This window comes from Sinohyriopsis cumingii, unplaced genomic scaffold (assembly GCF_028554795.1).
Source record: "Sinohyriopsis cumingii isolate HCF-2022 unplaced genomic scaffold, ASM2855479v2 utg000160l, whole genome shotgun sequence".
NCBI classification, from domain to species: Eukaryota; Metazoa; Mollusca; class Bivalvia; order Unionida; family Unionidae; genus Sinohyriopsis; species Sinohyriopsis cumingii.
This window is the reverse complement of record NW_028315873.1, coordinates 2506021-2531721: the sequence shown is the minus strand read 5'-3', so window position 1 is coordinate 2531721 and position 25701 is coordinate 2506021. Positions and strand designations below refer to the sequence as shown.

At 41.4% G+C, this 25701-nt stretch overlaps 1 protein-coding gene across 4 annotated transcripts in view; it reads left to right on the top strand.

Moving 5' to 3' along the window:
• The window catches only part of LOC149774635 (bone morphogenetic protein 5-like), a 51443-nt gene extending 26469 nt beyond the window's left edge, over window positions 1-24974 (top strand). For 2 of the 4 annotated variants that reach the window (XM_089944747.1, XM_089944744.1), the window contains exons 4-6: window positions 18432-18638; window positions 21576-21652; window positions 21899-24974. In XM_089944747.1, the coding sequence (XP_089800873.1) occupies window positions 18432-18638; window positions 21576-21652; window positions 21899-22159 (545 nt within the window). In that variant the 3' untranslated portion in view covers window positions 22160-24974. The remainder of the gene's footprint in view (window positions 1-18431; window positions 18639-21575; window positions 21653-21898) is intronic. The other 2 variants (XM_089944748.1, XM_089944745.1) reach the window with 1 other exon arrangement.
• Window positions 24975-25701: the final 727 nt, after the last annotated feature.

Below are 25701 nucleotides of genomic sequence, written 5' to 3'. Positions count from 1 at the left end.
CATCCCCCTAAAAACATAAAATTGATCTTACCTAGATCATGACCAAGCAACGCGCGGACCTAAAAGAAACACTCACTCACTTTTTTTATACTGCTCATCACTATTCTAAAAAATTTTCATTAATCACTTCAATATACTATCCACATACGCAAAGTAATCGAACCCCAAATCTACTCTCCCCACACCTCAAAGACCAAAAAAAAAGGCATGATCTTAATCTACTATCCACACCAACGTACGTGAGCACTTACAAACACACAATCCTATACACAAACACATACCCTCACACTATAAAAAAGAGTTAGTGTTTATATTCACACTACTCTACCTACACACATTGGCAAATCGATTGTTATTTCTTTTCTAGAGTATTGGGGTAGCCCTGAAAAGGGCTGTTTTTTTGTTTTTTTTTTGTTTGCTTTGGCAATCTTTTAGTTTCTAAGAATGCGATGTCCTCTGAGGATAGACTTTCTGGCGATAGGTCTGCTTCTTCGGAAAGAGAAGAAGAACTCTTTGGTGTCGATACGACAATCGACAAAGCCTCTGTCAGGTTCAGGTTGCTGCTGCTGCTGCTGTTGTTGTTGTTGTTGCTGTTGCTGCTGCTGTCTCTGAAGTCTGTACTTCTCTGTCCATTCTTATTTCTCCCTGTTCACTTCTTCTCTGAAGAGCTCTTCTATCAGGTCTTCAGTGACTTTTAATATTCTCACATTCTCTATCTCTTCTGGCTTCGGTATCAGACTGTGTCTGACCCTATGCAAATTCACGTAGGCTTCGTTGAGCTTAGCTAGTTTGGAGCACATCTTCGTAGGAGGATGAATCGACAATGGATGGTTAGACTGGAAACAACCCGGTTCTTAAAGTCAAAGCGCGGACGTGAAGGAAAACATCCCTCCACGGTTTTCGAGCCGCAACGTTCAATGAGTGTCATGAGAGGAATAGAGAGAAGTCAAAGAGCATCAATGAAACATTCTTATAGCCAAACAAAAGACAAAGGCATTTTTTTTCAAAACACAACATTTTTTATTCAAAAATCACTTAACACTAACAAACAACTCTAACATTTTTTAACAATAATCCAACCATATAACATCAAACATTTTTTTCAAATCACAAACATTTTTTTCAATTCATACTCTACTTTAAACAGGGCTGACAACGTTGTGAATGAAATTGTGATTTCCACTGATGGAAGTCATTAGGCGATTGATGGACACTACATTTCCTAGCTTGAGACAAAAGATAAGCATAATGGTCACAAAACCATCGATCTACTTTCACATCATTTCTAGAAGAAGAACGAGGATGAAAATGAGTCACTAAATGCTCTAAAGAATAGCCCAGGCTGCGATGATGCAGAAAATGCACACAATATTGTCCACACACCAAGGAATCTGTGCCTTGTAATTTCACATTATTGAATCGGGTGGTTTGAGCATTTCTTCTCATAAAGTCAATGATATCGTCTTCCATAGGGGGCAATCCGTACGAATCGAAATATTCCACACATCCTTCTTGAGGAAAGTAAACGGCTACCCAGTGGGTTCCTGGGAGATGACTGTCGTCCGTGTTGATCACGTAAGCTAGATGGTCTTGAGGTTTGCGATGAGGGAGTTCATCTTTAGCACAGACGACGGGATTCCAAGGAGCCGTATACGAACTGTGGTTCAAAAGGTAATACAGTTCCCAGGTATCCATGTTTTGTGTGGTTTTTTCTTCTTCACAGGTAATAATAAGTCATCAGTTCGATCCTGACTTTTTGCTTGAAAATGTCTGACAAATAACCGTTTCTTCGTTTCGTCTCCTCACTCTGATTCAGGAGAGCTTCGATACGCTGGATCTCTTGAGTGGTTAATGGTGGACAAGAATGTTCACGCAAGTCTTTATATCACTGATGCAACACGACTTCGTCCGAGATGAGACTCCAAGCTTCGTCCAGATACTCGTCCAGTTTTTCTTCTTGACTCAACATCAGGCATTTATCGTGTTGAATTTGACTGGGATGATCGTTTTGACATCCATAACACTCTTTTTTGATCAATTCCGTCATTTCTTCCACCAAGTGTTTGGCAAAACAGGAGACTAAATGGGCTTCTTGTTCTGGCCATCTCGACTTCATCATGACAACTTCTTCGTCTTTGTCTTGGGATTCTCCTTCCACGGTCTCCTCACATTCCATGTTCAAAGTTTCTCCACTAGGTAAAGAGGGATAACAGTCTTCCATGGCTTCTAATAGTCTAGAATGACTTCTCTCAAACTGTTGATTTCTATGGTATTATCGAATTCGGCATACAGGATGACGTTCACTGTCGCTGTCAGTGGTTCTTTAAACTGAAGTTCCACACGAATCTGGCCAGATTTTATAGGGTGGAAATGTTCCTCGTCGCTGCCTTGGTCTGGAGTGAAATCGAAAGCCCACAAAGCGTAGCCTCCTTCGTAATCTTCGTACGTAATGCCGTGACTGGTGTTGGTTCCTAACTGACCGGTGGCTTCGTACAGGGACAAGTACGATCTCAAGTAATTCTTCTTCTCAAAGTTAGGTTCGAAAGGTCGGGTACACAAGGTCTTGCCATCGCGACTGACTTCGATTTTCTTCACGTCGAAGTGTTGAAAGTTGAAAGGATTTTCAGCGAAGGCTCCGTTGAAGGCTGAATTCAGGACCATACCAAGGATTAAACGTTTGGGTAACTGCCCTTGAAACAGATGATCTTCGATCATGGAATGATGTCCAGTGGGAATGGTGAACGTTTTCACTTCCACACGTCGTATGGGACATTTGGCGGTCGTTCTACTCAGTGTCTGACTAATGTCGTTTCCCACTTTGGGTAACACTTCCACGCGTCGTACGTAGAGTTTGACCTCCTCGATTTTGCTTTTAGGATTGCCACCAATAGTAGCATCAGCATCAGCCAACAAATGGAAAGCAGCACTGCTACGATTCAGTCTCAAGCGAACATTTACCCCGTTCAGCAAATATTTCTCTTGCAACCACATGTCCAAATGCAAACGATCCATCAGTTCTAAACTGTGTCCATCTTTGATTTTGTTTCTTTGTTCTACAAATCCCTCATTGACGGCTGTTTTTGATTTGGGGTCAACATCAATACCTGTTTTATCAAATTCGTCCGCTTCGTCAGGTTCCCACAGCACGCAGGCATTGAGATGGGTGTTCTTGGCATCTATTCCGTACGTCAAAAGATTTTCCAGGTAGGCACGGTAAGGGTAAGTATCCATGCTGCTACTGACCAGTTTGTTATTCAAGTACAAGTCCACTGAGCTGAACAAGGAATGCATGAAATTGTTGACGGGAGCTACTTTCTCTTCGCCGCTTATAGAATCTCCTCCCTTATCTAGAACTTTAACTTTCAAGTACAAGTAACTGCTATTCAGATCGATGTAATCTTCGGGTTGTCCCTTGATGTCAAACTTGATGGGAGCGGAATCTGTCAATGAGGAGACGGGGTGAAATTCCACCCATTGGGATTCTTGCATCGTCATCATGGTGGGGGGCATGGCAAACAGATCCAGTTCCGACTTGGAACAGGCGCAAGACTCTCGGTGCATCATTTTTTGTTGCTGTTTCTCAATAATCGAAAACGTCTAAGTCTCGAACGGTTCTTCTTTTCTTTGCCTTTCTAGCTTTAGACGTGTGAAGTCTGGTGAAAGGGTGTTTTCTTCGTCGTCTCTTTCTGCCTTGTCCTTGCTGAATGCCTGACTGGGTAGCGTGCAGGGCATTTATAGGTGTGTCTCGTCGGCCCAAAAGGTCTTTACCCGTTTGCAGCAAGACATTTTTGCCTGCCCTCATGAAGGCTTCTTTGGGGTTTTGTTTGTCGATGATGACATTTTGGAGAAATTCTTTGCCTTGTGTCAGTGCCGCATCTTTCAAGGCGTGCAATCCGCGTGTCACCATCGGTTTCAACACCGGGGCCACCGAAGGAAAGGCCGATTTTAACATATCTCCTAAACCGTGTCCTCGCTGTCGTGCAACCCCTCGGTACACTGGATACATGACTTACGAATCGTGAAAGAACCGTTTTCGAAAATGGAGTTTCACCGTGACTTTTCCTTTGGTGAATGGAATATTTTGTCCCAAATCTCCTTTTATAGCAATGTTGACCGTGTCCAAATACGACTTGCTGACAGGCAAATAGTGAGGATGTACAAATTCGCGGTGGACGTGGTAAGTGTTTCCACCTTCCTCGTCAGAGGCCGTGGCAGAATTTACTTTGAAAGGAATGACATGCAGTAATGGCACGGAGGTGTGTCCCACCACGTTGTACCCCACCACATCGGAGTACACGAAGATCAAATTCAGTCCCTGGTTCAGTTCTACCGGGAAACGAAAATACCTTGCAAAATGTTGTCTATGTCTGCTATGTGAATCTTTTTGGTCTGCTTATCCGTGACCAAATTGAGGGGGGCCCCGAGTGGCCGAGTGGTCTAAAGCGCTCTTCGTTACGGATCACTGCCATCTCACCTCTGTCAGCCAATGTGGGCATGTTAGAAAGCCTGCCAGTAGCTTCTCGTGGGTCGGTGGTTCTTTCCGGGGTTTTCCGGTTTCTTCCTCCACCATTAATACTGGCCGCCATGTATAGCCTATCGTGCTGAAAAATGGCGTTAAACCCCACAACAACAACAACAACAACCAAATTGAGGTCTCCACCCAAAATGTCATAAAATGCAGGGCAAAATTTAATACGTATACTTCTATCCTCACTTTCAAATCTGATGAGTAGACGGTGAGACAGTTTGTGGTACTCCATGGTGACACGTTTATTTAGTTTGGTCAGAACTTTGTCAAATGCTGCATAGAATTTGTCAGCGATGACCTCCACCAGATGTTGACCACTAAAATAATGGCCTGAGTTAATTTTAAAGTGATAAACGTAAAGAGGAGGAGAAGGGTCACTGCTGTTACGGGGTAATGGCTCCTTCGCAAGAAATGATCTATGTTGAGGACTGTTCGTCATGTTTTGCTGCACTGTTGGGTCCAGAATTTCGACGTCAAAAGTGTTTTGAGTTTAAGTGATGTTTTTGATTTGTGTTGGGTGAATCATTTCTACCAAAGCCACTTCCCAGTGAGCTTCGTGATCTAAGGGGATGGCCTGAGGTAATTTGGCCGTGTAACAGCACAACGTGTTGTGGGGAAACACCTCCATGGAACTGTCACTGGGTAAGGTTAAGTAAAATTGGTTTTGGTGACTCATAATTCCAGAGTTCTGTGGCTGTCCGAGGGGTTAGTGGACGTCAGAGGCGTGTCTCCGCCCAAAATGGGGTTGTTGTTATTGGAGTGGTGACTGACACTGGCACTGGACACAAGGTTCCCCTGGTTCCCGTTGGAAGAGAATTTCAGGGAGGGATTGGGAAGCAGGTAACCGATGCAACTGCTCAATAAAATGGTCCACAATTGTTTGTCTCCTTGTTGCAAACTCAAATTCGCAATGGCTGCACCGATGACACAATACACCACGAAGATTTGGCAGAAAAAGACGATTTGCGTTTTAGGCACACGTTCTCCGCACCACACCCACAAAGGTTGTTTTTGTAAATCTTGCACAGAAGAACTAGGTGAAGTAGTGGTCGACGTAGCTGCGTCTGTGTGAAAGGGCATGATGGTCACTTCTTTTTATAGTCGATGACTTGCGAAGCGTCGATCCAAGAATCAAAACTGGGTGGATATCCTTTCCAACGTACTTTCACTTCTTTGACACGTCGTTTGCCTACTTTACGGGTTCTGCGTTCGAGAATGCTTTCGATGTCGTACACTTCGTCTTCTTTTTTGGTCACACTTTGTAACTCGGGCAAATAAAACATTCCTTTTGAGCACTTCTCCGTTCATGTCTTCCAATTTATAAACGGCAGGATGACGACCATGCACTCGTCCAAAGACACGAAACAATTCGGTCGTCCAGTTAGGTAAGTAACCTTTGTCGAAAGTGCGTTTGGTTTTGCCAATGCGCACCCAATCTCCTACGGCCAACTCTCCACTTTTCTTGGGGACAGCCCTCGTCGGGGACGTACCAAACAGGCGCTCAAACATCAGCACTTCGTTGTCGGGAGTCACTTCTTGCGGGGCACGTCCGATGCTTCGATGGTAAGATTGGTTGTACGCTTGCGCCAGGTGCGGTAAGATGTCGATGTATTTCAGAGTGTGGTGATGCGTAAAATATTTCCACATGCGTTCTTTCAATGTGCGTTGAAAACGTTCCACGATGCTGGCTTTGGTTTCGGGATTCTCGGTGGTAAAAAAATGAATGTCACGTTTCTTTAATTCTTTTTGGAAAGCTTGGTTCAGAAATTCGGTGCCTTTGTCCGTTTGCCATCGAAGAGGGTGACGACCGCTTTGTTTCAACACCCGTTTCAGGGCTCGCACTAACTCGCTGCTCGATTTGGAAGTCAAGGGCACGACCCAGGCAAATTTGGAAAAGACGTCGATGACACAAAACAAATATTTGTAGCCACGATTGTAACTGGCCAAATGAGAGACATCGGCTAAATCGGCTTGCCATTGATGATCGATGGCTTCCACTCGGGTGCGACTTCTGGCAAACTTGCGTCGAATGGGTTTGTGTAAAGTGTAGGTAGCTTGTTCTTGTAACCATCGTTGCACCTGAGGTAAACGGAGACTTTTCAGTCGCATTTTGGCAGCACGATACAATTTTTGAACTCCTGCGTAACCTGCAGGATGCGAGGGATCGTAGTAAATGCTGGCTAACACCTTCTCCATCTTTTTGTGGTGTGTTAATAAGTCACACACTCTTCGGTGATGCTACTCTTTTTCTCTTGGGGTATTTTCTTGGATTGCAATGCTTTGCGTGTGCGACCGGCAATAGGTGTCGAGGAGGAGGATGTGTGAGCGGGGGATATCGGTTCTTGTTTCACTTCTGTCTTCACTTCTGTCTTCACTTTCTTTTTCTCTTGTGATGAAGAAGGGGTGGCCATCATCTTTTTAATTCATCCAATTCTGGAGGTAGGTGGTGTTGTTAACTTGCGTACTTTTTCTGGTGGAGTTTGAAACCCTTCTTCTTCTTCTTCTCCTTTTTCTGTCTTTGTCACTGGTACTGATACTGGTGATGGTGCTGAACTTTTCATCAAGGTCTTAAAATCTTTCAGAGTGGGTAGAGCTGTTTCGTCTAAAGCTTTCTGGTGAAAGAGTTGCAGTCGTTGCAAGAGTTGACCGTACTTTTGCGATTTTTCTGTTTCGGACAAATCTTGGCGATCCATCAAAGACTGCAATTCGTGTTGTAACTGGGACATCTCGCTCAAATTGGGATTGCGAGGTAAATGCGGGGTACGCTGTTCTTGCCAACGATGGTATTCCATCCATCGTTTGTAAGGCACTAAAGCTAGTTTTCGTCCTTCCATGGGGCTGTCAGGGGTGAATTCTGAGATCTTGGGACTTCCGAGGGCCTTTTTATCTTGCTCCCACCAGTCCTCCCAACATGGTTCCCAAGACTCCTTTCAGTAAGGGGCCTAACAAGAGGGGTAAAATGCCTCCACGTTGGACCAACATCTTCTTTTGACGAATGGGAATTTTCTTTTGAACCATTTGGCGAAGAACGTGACGGTGTTTGCCTAAGCATTGTTTCTGGTGTTTGGACAAAGGGATCGTGCCTTTCAAGACGTTCAAACAACATTCGCACACGGTATCGATGACCTCTTTGGAGGCTGATTGAATGAGTTTTTTTCGTAGGGGTGGAGAAGCTTTGGACAGGACAGACAACATGTCCCCATGTTTGACTAAACGAGGAGGCAGTCCTTTTCTTTTGTTTCCTTGGGGCTGTTTAGAAGAGGGATGTTTTCTGGAGGGTGACATCTTTGAGTCTTCAGGAGCACCAAAAACACTGATACCCCGACTTAGTCACAGGCCTTTTTATACTGGAACGCGTCGCCACGGATTGTCTTTACGTCGTATCAGTTTGAGGACAGGCATGACACGTCGTGCAGGGGTACGTAACGGACTAAATCGAGCCAGTTCTTGCTTGGACAAATCCAGTAAACTTTGTAACATGCCCGATCTTTCTTGGACTTTGATTTTGGGAGAAGGTACTTTGTGAGCAGCAGCCACTGCCACTAAATTGGAGGGTCCTGGCACTGGGGAAGTTCTTTTTGGGGTCATCAACGGAGAAGTTCTTGGTGTGATCAACGTCTCCAAGTACTCTTCAGTTCTTGGTGTCATTAACGGGGAAGTGGATGAACGTGAGGCTGCCGGAGACGCGGTCACCGCCGTGGCAGGTCGTGGTTTGCGAGTGTAAGGTTGCGTCCTGGCCGAAGAAGTGCCTCTCTTTCGAGTAGTTTTCTTCTGTGGGCTTTTCTTTTTCTGGGGACTTTTTCTCTGTTTCTTTTTCTGGGGGCTTCTTTTCTTTTTCCGGGGTGGTGGTGTCTGGTAAGAGGAGGGTCCCGCCACTGGAGAAGTTCTCCTTGGGGGTCTGGTCTTTTTCTTCTTGGAGCTTCGTTTGACTTTTTTCTTGGGGAGAAGTTTGGGGGCATTAGGATCCCATCTTAAGAGAGAGCGAATGATGACCCCTCATAGAGTACCGCTCCCTCCAGGTTTCAAAATGATTTGTTTTTTGGTTTGAGTGTCGATGTGGGTGGGGATCGGCCAGTTGGGTCAAAGCGACTTTGTTTCGATCAAAAAAGCGTTTGGTTTGATGAGGAATCTGAATGATTCCTTGGAGTAATTGACGTGCCGTCACCGTGAACCATCGTAAGACTTCTTTGAGACTAGCTTCTAAGACACGAGCTCGTATTTGTGGATTTTTTTCTCGATTGATGCCATACAAGCACGAATCAATTTGACGGGAAGATGCGACTGAAGGGACGTCATGTTGACGTTGTGTGAGACAGACGAAAAGGGTCTGAGGTTTTTATAGATTTTTTTGTGGAGTGAAGTTAAGACGAAGACGGAGACGTGTACAGGACAGGCCCTCCGTCTTGGCACCAGTGGTGAAACAAGTGGGTACGAAATCGCAAATCCTCGGGGGTCGTAGGTTTCAAATCAACGAGTAAATAGGCGTGTGGCGTTTGAGTGGCATCGTCGTACGCCTGAGTCAGCCAAGGCGTTCCTAACTGTTTGGCTAAGACTTGCACTTGTAATTTATCTCGAGGGCTTTTAAACAAGACCACGTAATGCGCATTGAGACTGATGGTGCGATGGGCTTTACTTTGTTGAAACAAATTTTGGGTGATGTAAACGACACTGGCATTACGGTGATGCCCTTTGCGCGTGAACCACAGTTTAATTTCTTCTTCGTCTTCTCCTAACATGTCGTCAAAAATGACCAAATGGGTTTGACGGGAGTCAGAGACGATGCCGTCGTCTTCTTTAGGAATGCCTTCCACAAACACGATGGAATCGCCTTGACTTTCTCGCAAGAGGCTGTACGCCGATTGCCACTCTTTGTAACACCACACGATCCGCTGAGGTGGTCGATCGATCAAATGATGTTTATGTTCGATCAAACGTTTGCCGAATTCGGTTTTGCCTGAACCGCTAGGTCCAGCAATGAGCATGTTAAAGGGATGGCGAAGATACAAAGCCTCCCAACTGGCACGATCTAAGTGTTCGTCGATGACTTTGACAGTAGAGGAAGAGGAAGCAGAGACAGCAGAGGTAGCCATAGTGTGAGAAATGTCACTTGTGACACGAAAACAAACAAGACGAGAGTTTATATACTTTTTTCAGAACACGTTTATTGAATGTTTCAAACATGAATACGAAAGACAAAAATACATAAAAGCCAAAGGCTTAAGTACAACGATAAAAGGCACATGATAACCATTAACGTGGAATAAAAACAAGTGTCTGTACAACATGTTTTGGGTAATGTTCTAACCGGTTCTATAGTAGGGGGCAAGGTCACACAAGTGTCCTCCCGAAAGGGTCTTTCAGGCCTGTCCACGACAGTCCTGTCCTGGGTGACGGGTTCTTCTGGCACCGTCACTAACACGGGTTGAAAAGTAACTTTCTTCCTTGAACAACTCTCGTGCATACTGGGCCACTTCTTGGGTCCAAGCCTCAAAATCCCATTCTTTCCAGGCACGGACATCTGTCCAATGGGGATGTAAGTCACAAACTACACACACATCGTCATACACGTCTTGGGTTGCTAAAAGTTGACGAATCTTTTTTTCCTGTTGAGGTCGAGAAGTATCCAGATGAAAACGCAATGCTTTGATCAAAAGGAGTTTTTCGTGACCATTTAAGGCCATGGGGGATGTGGTAAGTACTGATCGTAAAGAGTCCACAAAGAATCGGCTGGTAAACGAAATCCTAGAAAACAAGTCACTAAGACACACACCACTTGTCGACCCAAATTGAATGGATACAGTTCTTGTAATAATTGATGGTAATGATCCACGGTTTGAATATGGTCATTGAGTTCCTTCCACTCAATCTATTGGATTACATGTGACATAAGTCGTGGCATGGCAGCCTGTTTTTTTATTCTCTTTTTTTTCGGATGCAATACACGTACTTTCTAGCCAGAGATCTTCGTTCTCCAGTAGGGGATCTAAATCTTGCATACTGTAACCTAAACGTCAAACTTCGTTTAGGAGTTTCCTCTTCCTCTAAGTAGATTCCACGTAAAATATGTTTGTAATCCTTTAACTTGTCTTCCTCAATGCGTTGCACTAGGTGAATCTCGAAGTAACCAAAATTATGAACATGTCGGTCATTGGCGACCTCAAAATTTTGAACAATGTCTGACCACTGAAACAATTTCTGACGAATCAGTTCTTTTATCCCATTCAGGTACCAGTGGTTAAAGATCTGGTGACGTAACGGATGCAACTGTTCTTTACGTTTGACTTGTATTTTGACCAGCTCTCGGTAAATGCGTTCTCTCAACTCCACAGGGAAGCCCAAAATGTTCTCTTGTAAAGTATCCATAAGTATATACACTGTTTTTGGAATCCTTGGGTGGTGGCCAATAGCCTCGTTTACCTTTGTGCCAAATGTAATATCCACTCATAATCAGTCTTCTTATACTTTGGAATAGAGCATAATTTAAAAACGGTTGAATAACTTTGCGTTTGCGTTTCACTTGTATTTTGATCAGTTCTCGGTAAATGCGTTCTCTCAACTCCACAGGCAAAGCACGAATGTTCTCGTGTAAAGTATCCATGAACAGATTATGGTAAGTTACTTCAATGTCTCGGTCCCACTAAGGGTAAGTAATGACAATTTGGTGACCATCGAGCATGTTCTACGTAGGCCGAATCTTGCGGTTCCCAGTGGTGAAGTGACACACCGCAACTGAAGCACTTGACTTTATCTCCTTCGCCGAAGTAGAAAAATCCGGCTCTGGCTAATTCTTCGGGGGTCGGGCCTCCCAGATACTTAGGCCATTTTCCTTTGAACGATTGAAGACGATTTTCAAAGTCGCAGTATTCCGACAAACGCACAGGAAACGAATATTCGTCTTTCACAGGTTCGTTTCGATGAGGGTTGGGTGACATGAACAGGAGTTTGCTCAGGGCTGGATGACATCCGTAGGGGGGTAGACGTGAAGGTGAACATTCCCCTTTAAAACGAAACCCAGTAAAATGTCCAAGAGGACGGGCGGCATCACTTTCGCATCCCTCATGTTTGACACGCACAGCATCCCTTTCCATGATAGGAGTAGTGACACTAAAGTTCCCATGATGCTTTACGGCATCGCTAAGGTCACAACGTTACAGCATCGTACCCATGGCAAGGCTCACAATCGCATTCCACTTCCGAAGCCCCACACTTGAATTGTGCCTGTCTGAACTTGTTTTGTGTTTCTCTGAAGGTATTCATCTTGTTCGCTCGGTCTTGGTAGTCACAATGAACTATCGATCTTGCCTAGGGTTCCTTTTTATATACAGACCAATACCGACGTGTCCATACGGTAAGGTGAAATGATTGGGAAGTCTCACTCGCTTCTGGTACACGATTTGATAGACTTTTTCCAAGGGTCGACTGACGATGTGGTGAGTGGGTAAACGTACAATCTTGTTCGGTTGATAGGTGGTCACTTTAAAGTTTGCATCCTCTCCCGATTGCAAGGCTTCTTTCAATACCCCAAAGTTGACCACACGACTGGTACGATAATTCAGAGTCAGTCCTTTCACTTTGCACGTCGTGTGCACTTCTCCTTGTGGGTCCCGGTATTCGTAGCCGTAATTTTTGGGACCGCCACTGACGAAACTTAGAATCTTGTCGTCGGGATGCTCGTCTGTCCAGGCTCCTAAATGGTCTCCTTCGATGTCAGGGTGCTGTTGACTCGGGTGACGGATGTAAATGCAACTGTCCGTGTCAAAGTACAGGACGCGTTCCCCTAACAGTTCTAAAGCTTCGTACAATTTTAAGCGAGCATGAGCTGTCACGTAAGCCGCAATGATGACATTTCCAAAAGGGTCGTCTTGTACAAAGTCCAGATCTTCTTCGTAATTGACCAAGATCAAATCCTCGCGAACGACGTTCACGTGTTTCATGTATTTCATTTTGTCGTGAATCATCTGGAAGTAGCGGGAAGGTTCGGTCAAATATTCCGTCTTGGGTAAACACGGTCGTTGTGCCATTTTACCCCACAAGCAATTTAACATCACTTTGGCAAACGATCGCCTGCCTTCATTTTTCTCGATGTGGTCTAAAGTGATGCCTTCTTGTTCATAGTATTTCTCTTTGAATTGTATTTGGTCTTCGGGAGTGTGACACCAGGACGGATAGCCGCTGGCTTCTTGCTTCAGTTTCAAAAAGGCATCCACGTAGTCGGCGAAAATGCGTTTCTGACTGGGGTCACCCTTGTGGTATTGTTGTGTCTTGGGAAAGTGGCAAATTTTCGTATACTTCTAACAGTTGGTATCCCATGTCCAGAGCTTTGAACAATTCTACGCTGACCCAGGTTCCCGTCAAGGCCCGTTCTTCCTCGGTGTGCTGACAAGGTTGGTCTTGGTTGCACGTTTCGGCACAAGTACGGCACAGTGGAAACATCAGTTTGCCTTGACAATGGTGAGGTAAGACGGGATGGTATAGGTTCGTGGGAGGCAAAACTTTACACTTGATCAAGCCTTCGTATTGTCGAATGTTTTTCAGGTCGATGTGTTCCGTGAACAATTGTGGGTGCCCTACAGGAAAGCGACAATATTTGCACACGTAGGGATACAGCGAGCACACGTCCAAGTATTTGATTTCTTCTCCTTTCTCTTCGTCGGCTTGGTACAGCAAACAGGTGGCATTGGTCTTTCCTCCGTACAAACTATCCCTCGGGTTCAGCGGGTCCATGAACTGGTAACTTTCCACGAGGCGTTTAAACTCGGGATCGGTTTTCATACGGTGATCGTACTCGTGTTCCCACATTTCCACCACTTGGTATCCTTGCTGTTCTAACTTTAGGCGTCGCTGACAAGTGTTCTGGTACAAGTCTTCCATGGTTCGTTGTAAAAACTGATTTTTAGTGCCACGGTCAGGGTAACAGACGGGACATCCGTGAAATAAGCAACCGTTAAACTCGTACACGATCTTGGGGTTTTCTAGGTCCCAGCCATCTACCGAATACGTTCCGATGGTCTTTTCACTCCCTCCGTTGCGAGCATGCTGAATCCACTTGTCTTCCTTGTCGCACAAGTAATGTAACCAACGTAGGGCTTTGACCGAGTATTAACGTTTGACATAGTGTGTCGTTTGAGGACTGATGACAGCTACGGTGTTTTCAGGCATGAATCGATGTCGATACACTAAGGAACACGCTTTGGCAATGGTGCAAGCTTCTTTCAAAGGATCGACCCCTCCGTGTTCCATGAACAGTTCTCGAAATTTTCCACAGCAACGACGTAAAATGTCCACGTCGGAAGGACAATACTTTAACATTTCTTCCTGAAAGTCGAAAGGGTCGGAGGCGTGAGCCTGGTACCAAGCGTAGAAAGCTTCTCGTTGTTCCGTACGCATGTTGTCGGGGTCGTAATAGTGAGCCACAGGTAAATGGGGTAGAACGGCGTGTTGATTGGCTTCCGTATTGAAAAAGTGTAGAAAGTACCCTTTAGCCATTTCTGTTATTCCAAACGTTTTAGGCATTCGACTCTTAGGCATGGCCAAATAGCTCATCGAATCTTTAAACTGCACTTGTCCCACTTGCATGAAAATGATTTTGGCTCCGTTCAAAGTGACTTTAGGACGCTCGGTGCCTTGTTCCGTATAGTATCTCAAAAGAAACTGTCCATCGTATCCGGAGAAATTGTGAGCCATCACCGTGGCATGACGATGACAATCTCCGTAACGTTCAATGTCCTCTTGGCTCCACGTCTTGTCGATGGGGTCTAAAACCCATTGGGCAAAATCGGCTAACGTGTTCGGTCCCCGAAAGATTTTTTCGCGCCCTCCGGGAATCTTGCTGCAGTAAGGGCAATGACTGAAGATAGGTTCCTGAATGCACTTCTCGCACGCGCGATGAGCCACGCAGAAATTAGGAATGTGAATGCCGGTCTCTTGCATGCATTCGAAATCGAAAATGATTGAAATTGCCTTTCTTCTTGTGACCGTCCTCTTTCTCTGGTGGGGGTTGGTATTTTTGCACGTAGCATTGGTGTTCCAAGTCCACGATGTCATGACAAATGTGACATTTTTTCTTTCTTGAACATACGTGTGCCTTGACACTGTTGGTACGTATGCCTTGTCCACACGTAGGGCACAATCTCAGCAGTTGACAAGCACATTTCTGCTGTGAACCTTGCGTCTTCAAATGTTGTTGGTTACAGGTAGGGCTGACAAACGTGCGCAGACAAGTTGAACAAGGCAATGGTCCTTCGCTCAGACAGGGTGGAGAGGCCAAACATCCAGAGCATTTCAATCCACAATGCTTGTGTTGCTCTCGATTATTATAACCATGGTCACATTTCTCGCAGTAATAACCGTATCCTAGGAATCCGGTGATACTGGTAATGGTATCGAAATGGTCATCGTGATAATAGACATGAATGTATTTTCCGTCCTTAAAGTCTTTCCCTCGAAACAACAGAGGTCCGCGCATTTCTTGAGGGTACACTTTCAAGGTGTATCGTGGAGCTAGGGCATCTTACAATTTTTGCATCTCAGGAATGCCACAGGGTGTGTCTTTGGACAGTCCGGCTTGTTGTAACAGGAGTTCTGCTTCATTTCGTTGTTTGGCTCGGTCGGATCGTTGAATAGTTTTCCAGGTTCTTTTCCATTCTACCGTGTCGTTCTTGTTGGTATAGGTTCGTCCCACCACGATGGCACGGGCTAAACACATCTGGTCTTGAGGGTTGTTAATTCGGACGAGACTTGTTTTGATGTTGCGGAGGTCGTCCACCAATAACATCTTTTTGCGTCCAGTCCCTTGAGGAGGAGAGACGTGGGTCATGTCCAGTGTGGCTTTTCCATCGGTGATGTCAAACTGGTCATTAGATTGTTGCACGTGTTGAATCTTGTCCATGACTTTGGAAGCTGTCAATTCTGCAGGGGTGCTAAACTCGATCCAAACAGGGGATTTCAAACCGTCGTGTTGTATGGAAAGTCTCAAGCGATCGCCTTCTTTGGGTTGACGTTGTCGCTTGAGTGAGGTGAGCAAAGAATCCCACACCCCAGTGATGAACCCTTCTGCTTTCTCTAACGGTTCTTCAGCCTTGAAATCTTTAAACTTCACCGTGTATTTGTAAGCCGTGGTTCTAAATTTTCTAGAGGAGCGCTTTTCCGTCTCTCGAATGGAATAGTACTTTTCAGGGTTGACTAAGGGTGGTGAACTTGGTTTAGAGGGTTCGGATTCTGGTTCACTCATGTCCTCTTCAAAATCACTGGCATGAATTTGTGCCAAGACTTCAGCCCTGGTACGAGGCGATAGATCACGTTTCTGCCTCTGACTCTCTTCTTCTTCTTCTTTCTTCTCGAATGAATGGGATCGTTTCATCTTGAGTAAAAAAACGTCAAATGACTCAAGTTTAAACACCATGTACTAATTTATAGTCATGGCAGACCAGCGTATATAAAAGGGTGTGTGTCTTGTCCTTTCACTATTCATTTCACTCTCTAACCGAGCACAACGATGGAAGAGACTAGCCAAATCGAATGTTTCATCAGAGCTTTGCGAGGGGTCATTAGAAAGTTCTCTTCAGACCAGCTGACGGACTACTCTCCTTCCTTTCGAGATAAAAGTCAAGATACTTGCTATATCTGTCAGAAGAAAGGGCATTGGTCTTCAGAGTGTCCAGACCGTCAAAAAAGAAAAGAAAGGGCTAAAAAAGACAGAAGTCAAGATACCAGTTATTATTGTCAAGAAAAAGGACATTGGTCTCCAGATTGCCCAGAAAAGAAACTAGAGAAGTCAGAAGAAAAGAGGGATTCTTCAGAAGAAGAGAGGGATTCTTCGGAAGAGGAGAGGGATTTTTCAGAGGAAGAAAGCAGACAGGTGAAGAAAAAGAAACAGGAGAAGAAAAGAAGAAGGGAAGAAAGCGAAGAGGAAGAAGAGGAAAAGAGTGTGACGGTGAAGAAATTTAAAAAACAGAGAGACTAAACAAGGAGACAGAAGAAGTGTATGAACTTTTTAAAGTGATCTGTTGTGAATTGTGTATTGGATTGTAACTATGGATAAAAGAATAAATTAATTATATAAGGTAAGTGTCTTTGAGTTTTGATTTTAAAATAAGAAGCTACACTCACGCACTCATATACACGTACTATAGAGGTAAAATGTTTTTGGTTTTTTTTGAGTTGTTGGCAATTTAAATTGTATTTCTTTTCGAGAAATGTGGGTGGCCCTGAAAAGGGCCTTTTTTGGTGTAGGGGTGAGTTTAAGCAATCAACTTTAACTGCCTTAAGCCTTTGCCACGGCCAAGGCCTACTTCTGGACTGCGTACTGTTGATGATGATGATGATTTGGTTGAAATCACTAAGGGTGGTACGACAGGCTTAGTGACAGGGTTGACGTGTTTAGCTCGGGAAGGTCGTATTCTCTTCGGTCGTAATAAAGAAGTCTGATATATTTGTTTCAGACTCCTTAACTCCGCTAAAATGTCCAACAGTACCGTGACCGTTTGATTTTCACCCTCTTGTTTCTTTGCTGCTACTTCTTGTTGTTGTTGTTGTTTTTGTCTTACCTCTTCTTCTTGCTGCTGTTGCTGTAGGAGAAAAGCTTGTTCCGCTTCCTTTTGTCGTTGTATAAATTTCTCCAATTCTTCTTTCTGTCTCTGTCTAAAATTCTCCACTTGCGGTAATGAAGAAGTTAACGAAGGTTCCGGAAGAAATTCTTGCGAGGTAAGAAAATCCACAAAATCCCAATTTACCTCTTCTGAAAGTAAGTCCGGGTTCCCTTGGGCGGTCTCCACTGCTGGTGCACCCCAGTGGATCGTTTTCTGAGTTTCCGTCATGTTGAATCACTGTCACATAGATTGACAGCACACAGGCGCTAGCGAATCTATATAGACCACGTGACGTCACAGACTGCTGTCTTCGGATTGGATGCGGGCTGACTGAATTTTGTAACACGTGTTCGGATTGGTGAATGAACTCAATCCGTTTCAATCCTTCCTCTGCCTATAAATAAACACAGTTCACTGCATTGATTCACCTGTTCTCGGCGCCTCAAGATGTGGACCACAGTTGAATCATCCACCCTTGTGTCTTCAATGATGTTTAGGACGGACCTGCTCATGTATGTCCGGTCCAAGTGGACTGTTGTTGATAGGACAGATACTAGTCTATGGATGAGAAGAGTTTACATAGAAAGACAAGGATGCCTCAAGAGGGTACTTGTGTATGGACCTGCAGGTAGAAGGAGTTTAAGAAGAAGAAGAAGATGTGACAGATGCCATCTATGTTAATATTAACATAAACCCAAAGGCTCTTTTCAGGGCCACTCAAAGGTCTCGAAAAGAGAATGACTTTCGATTGCCTACCCCCTTTTTTTAAAATTTTTTTTTTTTTTTTTACAAAAAATCCCATGTTCAATTTCCCTTGACGCTATACAGTCCCACCCTGTTTAAATTCCTTTGTCGCTCAACAGTCCCACGATTTTTCTCCATGTTAATTTCTCTTGTCGCTCAATAGTCCCACGATTTTTCTCCATGTTAATTTCCCATTGTCGCCAGATTGTCCCACGATTTTTCTCCATGTTAATTTTCCATTGTCGCCAGATTGTCCCGGGGGTGTGTGTCTGTAATGCTAATTCCCATTGTCCCTAGGGTATCCCCATTCACTACTCAGATATGTTTAGAATTAATTTTAATTGTTTATCACAACGAAGATAGATGTAATAAGTCTTTTGTTTCAGGATAAGTATTAAGTGTAATCTACATCTTTGTCAGTAATTTAGAACATAATACCATCCCAAATGGCTTTCTGCATTCTAAATGCTTAACACACATGATGATTTAAAAAAGGTTTCTTTCCCCGCAATACTGATCGTTTTTCCTTGGGACTAGCAATTAACCTTTATTTGATATTTACCTCACTACAGGTCGAGACATTGACCCCGAACAATTTGGAATTGTAGGAGAAGATGGTCCCGAAAACAAGCAGCCCTTTATGGTTGGCTTTTTTAAGATGACAAATGAATTGCACTTGCGATACAGACGTTCAGGACGGAAGCGTCAGAACTTTTCACCGACAGAAGAAGAAGACACAGAGGACTATTACCATTGGGGAGAGGGAAGTCACAGCTATTGTGAGTTTTCCTTCTTGAATATATTAGTTTTGGAGGATTTCAGCACAATACACAGCTAGGGAAGAATAATGGTAGTGTATTAGTGCGTACTTTTGTATTGTATGCGGAAGCCTTAATTCCAGTCGTTTGTTAATAAACAAGTTCACACGACCACAAATATTGCTGAAAGTAAGAATAGTAATTGGGATTAACGTGTGTATATGTTGTTATGGGCAGACATCTCGAAAATCTTACCTGGGATTAACATGGGTATATGTTCTTATGGGCAGACATCTCGAAAATCTTACTTGGGATTAACATGTATATATGTTGTTGTGGGCAGACATCTCGAAAATCTTACTTGGGATTAACATGTATATGTGTTGTTTTGGACAGTCATCTCGAAAATCTTAGCTGGGATTAACATGTATGTGTTGTTTTGGGCAGACATCTCGAAAATCTTACTTGGGATTAACATGTGTATATGTTGTTATGGGCAGACATCTCGAAAATCTTACCTGGGATTAACATGTATATATGTTGTTGTCGGAAGACATCTCGAAAATCTTACCTGGGATTAACATGTATATATGTTGTTATGGGCAGATATCTCGAAAATCTTACCTGGGATTAACATGTATATATGTTGTTATGGGCAGATATCTCGAAAATCTTTCCTGGGATTAACATGTATATACGTTGTTATGGGCAGAAATCTCGAAAATCTTACCTGGGATTAACATGTATATATATGTAGCTGTGGGCAGTTTTCTAAAGAGCATCAGGACATCTGAAGTTCAGGTTTCATTTTACTATTATTTAAAATTTTAATTATTGCCACCTTAATTTGCATTTGCAAAGTAAACAAAATGCTGACAAAATGGAATAAAACAAATTATCATGTTAATATGTCACTGGATTCTCTTGGTTGTTTGAACTTTTTTAAATAATATTAAACAAAAGTTGTCAGGATGTTACATAGTTTCTTACATCATCACCTTATCCTGATATTGGCACATGTTCTCTTATTTAGACACACACACACACACACACACACACACACACGTGCGCGCACACGCACACACATATATAAAATAAATTGTACACAGAGAACCATTCCTTTACAAATCTCAAGGTATTTACAATGCCTGTTTGTTTTAGTTGAAAGTAAAGACCTAATAAATCAAATGAAAGGTTGACAAAAAGGGTTCTCTTTTTCATAAACTCATCATTTATATTATTCACTTAGAAATATTTTTCTGTTCTTTTGTATGCTAAAATATTGTTTTTTTTAATGGTGAGATTTGGGATTTTTGATGCACAGTATTTCCTTTTTATAATATATTTGGTAAACAAAAATATCAAAATGATAAGATCGTTATTTCCTATATAGACATCATTACATGTAATTTAAAATTTGGATCAGAAGTTTGGATCCGTTATGTAAATAATTTCCAAAACTGTTCCGTACCTGAACAGTAATAGAATAAGTCATCACTTTGTTCTAGTCCCTTCGTACAGAAGGTGCATTTATCATTGTCATTTAAATTACTCAGTTTCAAAATTTGCAATATTTCTGTGTAAAATCTAAATGTACAGCTAATCACATTTGTATTTTTATACAACGTTTTTGTACAACATTTAGCCAAATCAATGAGTTGAACAATTCAATTCAATTGCACACACAAGCTACCTGGACCAAGTTTTATATTTAGTGTTTGTCTTTTGTATCTTGTTTCTTATCAGACATTTATAAATAAATGTGTTCTTGAGTTCAGGTGGGTATTTTTTGTCTTGCAAATATTCAGACTTCAGACCTGATGAGCATAAATAATCTCACCGCCCTATGCCACAAACATGTGGACTACTTCCGGTTGTTTAGCACTTAGTTTATATTGCATTCAGCAGCTGCAACTGGTCGAATTGTTTGACGCAATGAGAGCGTTTTCGACAATTAATCCTTCGCTACCACTTCAGAATCTTTGGTGTGCTACAATCTACATCATTTTCACGAATCACTCCGTTCAGTAAAATTACTGACAAAAGAATGCATGAATCCGTAATCTTCGAGCACTTGCAATATAAGGAATTTGTGGTCGTTATATTGTTTTAATGATTTTGTTTTGGTGAAAAGATGTCTGCACCAAAGGCACTAAAGTAGCAGCTTGTTAGCTTAGCTATTATTCTTATCGACTTTGATTGTTCATAAACCTTAATCAAATCACAGTCTACTGGGATGAATTTTCATCTAGAATAGCCTGAAGTGACCAGATGATGTAGAGTCGTTAGCTTGAGTTTGCTCCTCAGTCGAGCAGCAATAATTATTCAAAACTATCGTCTTTTGCAGTTGGTAAACATAATATCGCAAGCGCATGCGCAGTTTAGTATGATATCCAGTCTGCATAAAGTTGGCAATTGTGTGTTGGGTGTCTCGTCTCGTGCACATGTTTTTTTCTTTTTTTAAACATAAACTTTTAAAAGCTTTAATCAACCTAGCTTGTATAAATCTAAAACATATATCAAAACACATATATCTTGTTTTTTGTTTAAATTAGATAATTGCATACTGATCTTATTTATATGAAATCACGCTATGTAAAACTGGAAAAGAAGATAACACATTACACACCTTACAAAATGAAAATAAGGAACAGGGACTGCCTGTAGTTTTAGACTTTGGACTAACTAGAGACCTTTCATCTGCTTGATGAAAACAACTTGATTGATTCAGTACATATTGGTCGCATTTTGATCTGCTAATTTGTTGAATGTCTCAAAATGGTGATGTATTATAAGAAAGTTCAGGGATGACGTATTACATATGTGATATTTTGATGACTAGTATCTTCCTGAAACGACTATTTACATCACACATGCAACATTTGTTAGAGAACAAAACTATTTTACTGTTATTATTATTATTATTTTCTTTTCATGTGTAATGATTTTCTACTTTAGCAGCTGGCGAGCATTTCAGACGTCAGGCATGCCAACGACACACATTGTATGTCAGTTTCAGGAGTTTAGGATGGGAGGTAAATGGTTTACATTTTTCTTTCATATAATTTATTCGAATGTATGTATTTATTTGCCAATAATGTATTTATTTATAAACTTTTTATTAGTTAGCCGTAAATTAAGTTATACTCAAATCCCAATTAGAGCTATTAGTTATATATATATATATATATATATATATATATATATATATATATATATATATATATATATGAAACAATGGACCTCCATTGCTAGCTTCAAAGGGTTTTCATGCATTTCAGGACTGGATTATCGCCCCTGATGGATACGCCGCGTTTTATTGTGGAGGCGAGTGTTCTTTCCCACTAGGGGCGCATCTGAATGCTACAAATCACGCTATAGTTCAGACTCTTGTCCACCTCTCTGAACCAGCTGAAGTCCCCAAACCTTGCTGTGCGCCGACGAAAATGTCTGGAATAACAGTTCTTCATTTTGACGACAATTCGAACGTATTGCTAAAACCGTACAAAGATATGGTAGTGAAATCTTGTGGCTGTCACTGACAACACAATATCATCCTTAACCAGATTATTTGCAGTAATAATTGATTGTTTTGAACTTTTCAAAAACTGTTTTCCTTAAATATTAGAATGTTTGTGAAAGCTTGTAGCTGTTAAGGGCTAAAAAAGTTCGTTGCGATAGTATCTACAAATTGGATCAAAGGAAAATCGTAATACCAATGAACACAAATCTTCATTTTCTTATTCATCAAAAGGATTTGCATTTCCTGAAATAGAAGACCTTCATGTTGATGATATTCACAGCGTTGAGTAGAGACAACAAAACAGAATATTCTAAAAGCACATGATTGTCGCAAAATGCCATTCATGAATTTGATTTCACGCAAGCAAACATCCGGGTACAAGAGTTCATCATTCTGTTTAAGTTAAGAGTGCCTGAAGGGAAAATAAAGAAATTGTCGTGGAGTCATCTTGTTATCAAAAAACTGCTTTTAAATAGGACTAACTGCTTGGAGTATTAGTTTATTTTTCGATTGCCGATGCTTTGTATCTGATTCAAGGAATGCTGAAGGACAGCAATGGCAGGATTTCCGTTTGCTATGTGATTGTAAACAATAGAAAATACATACATTTGAACAGGCAGGAAGTCAGGAATATAAATGGATTGTGAGGCGATTGTAGTTTCTTTACAATTCTTTAGTAACAACAAGACCATTCTTTTATAAACTAAAAACAAGTATTTATTTTTACCATTGTTGTGTGCTTTATAACTTTAGTAAGATAATATCTTCATGAAATATTATTATTTATGCATTATGTCAGTAAGAATCATTAGATTTTCCTCAACAGACCAGAACAAATGCAAAGTTTCTAATAAGATGTCACAATAATGGCTCTAGTTCGTGTTTTTGCATGAGAATATGTTGTTAAAATGGAGTCTGATTAGTTAAGCTTGGAGAGTCTATGTTGTAACAATGGAGTCTGACTATTTAAGCTTGGAGAGAATATGTAAAAATGGAGTCTGATTATTTAAGCTTGGAGAGACTATGTTGTAATAATGGAGTCTGATTAGTTAAGCTTGGAAAGACTATGTAATAATGGAGTCTGATTAGTTAAGCTTGGAGAGACTATGTATTAATGGAGTCTGATTAGTTAAGCTTGGAGAGACTATGTAATAATGGAGTCTGATTAGTTAAGCTTGGAGAGACTATGTAATAATGTAGTCTGATTAATTAAGCTTGGAGAGAATATGTAATAATGGAGTCTGATTAGTTAAGCTTGGAGTGAATATGTAATAATGGAGTCTGATTAGTTAAGCTTGGAGAGAATATGTAATAATGGAGTCTGATTAGTTAAGCTTGGAGAGAATATGTTGTAATAATGGAGTCTGATTAATTAAGCTTGGAGAGAATATGTTGTAATAATGGAGTCTGATTAGTTAAGCTTGGAGAGACTATGTTGTAATAATGGAGTCTGATTAATTAAGCTTGGAGAGAATATGTTGTAATAATGGAGTCTGATTAATTAAGCTTGGAGAGAATATGTTGTAATAATGGAGTCTGATTAGTTAAGCTTGGAGAGACTATGTAAAAATGGCATCTGATTAGTTAAGCTTGGAGAGAATATGTTGTAATAATGGAGTCTGATTAATTAAGCTTGGAGAGAATATGTAATAATGGAGTCTGATTAGTTAAGCTTGGAGAGACTATGTTATAATATTGGAGTCTGATTAGTTAAGGTTGGAGAGACTATGTTGTAATAATGGAGTCTGATTAATTAGGCTTGGAGAGAATATGTTGTAATAATGGAGTCTGATTAGTTAAGCTTGGAGAGAACATGTAAAAATGGAGTCTGATTAGTTAAGCTTGGAGAGAATATGTTGTAATAATGGAGTCTGATTAATTAAGAATGGAGAGAATATGTAATAATGGAGTCTGATAAGTTAAGCTTGGAGAGAATATGTAATAATGGAGTCTGATTAGTTAAGCTTGGCTTTATATGAAAGATTCAAATGTGAGACATGCTTGTCTCATGACACTTATGTTTATAATGAGTCTTATTAGCAATTCCATGCAATGCGTATTTTCTTCCTGAATGTTACAAAGACACTGTTGAGAAATTTGGTAAGCAGATTTGGATCAAATGGAAGTTGATGTCACAAACGAATTTTTGGTTAAAGACTTGATATACAGAAGGAAGAAGGAAAGAATAAAAGCATTATCTAATTCAGATAATTTAATTCCTTTTAAAAGTTTAAATTTTTCATTGTGATTCATTATTTATGTTTTCGGCGAGCTTCAAATCGAAAAATTATTTATTTGTAAGAGACACGATGTATAAACTGCTTTCCATCTGGCGTCCTGAGTTGCCTAATATTTGTTTGAACTGGATATATCTGGAGCCCTATATGTAATAAAAATGTTTACTAAATGTACGTGCAATTCATATTTTTTTAATTATGTGACATACGTAAAATTTTAATATTTAAATGGTAATCTGTCTTTATGTCTTCCATGTGATGATTATACTTTTTTAATTAGTGTCATTTGTTTCATTTTTACGATCTTGAACATCTCCTTGAAGTAGTGGCATTGTACAGTTTTGTTTCCTTAAAGTAGTGGCATTGTACAGTTTTGTAGTGGCATTGTACAGTTTTGTTTCCTTGAAGTGAAATTGTACAGTTTTGTCTCCTTGAAGTAGTGTCATTGTACCGTCTCCGTTATTCATTTCTTATTAAAATTATTACAATTACTTTTATCATCAAATTGAAAATGACTGGTCTTCATATTGTCCGTCACAAATGTTGAGAAAAGCAAATATTTTGTAGATCAAATATATTTCAATTCTGATTGTGGCACAGTTCGTTTCTCTTTTTTCATTTAGTTACAAAACATCCATAATTCTATATTTTGTTATCGTTAACTATATAATATCCTTAACTCCCTCTATATGTAGACAATTTTTCAGTCATATCGCTACGATGTCTGCAATGTGGCAGTTTGTAGTGATGTCCGGCACTGAGGCATCATGCCACAGACATGTAGCATGATGTCACACCCAGTCACACTGATCCTGACACCAGGCCGACCAGTCTTAACACTAGCTTTTAATGCTGAGCGTCTAGCGAGGCAGCTGTTAGTACCATTTTTGTAAGTCTTTGGTATCACTCGACCGGGGTTCCAACCTACGACCTCCGCTTCCGAGGCGGACACTCTAACCACTAGACCACCGGTAGCACAGTTTCTCTGGCACTGTTGCACTTACGGCCATGGAACCTAATTTGGACGTTTATCTTAAAAGATGGTTCTCATTGAAAACTAAATCACAATGACCTAATCTTTTTTGTTGTTGCAAGACTTGTGGAATTATAACACGGCGTAGGCGGCAAAAAGAGCATAGAGTTTTATTTAATTAAGCTTTGAATGCTAATGATATTGTAGGCATTACGGCCTGGATGGACACAGGAGTGCTCTGATCATACCACGGAGATCTGGGATCTGTTTCAGCCACATATATCGGTATGTCCAGCACATAGTGTTTGTCCATCTAGTGTACACAGACTCTAAAACGTCCAGACAAGATAG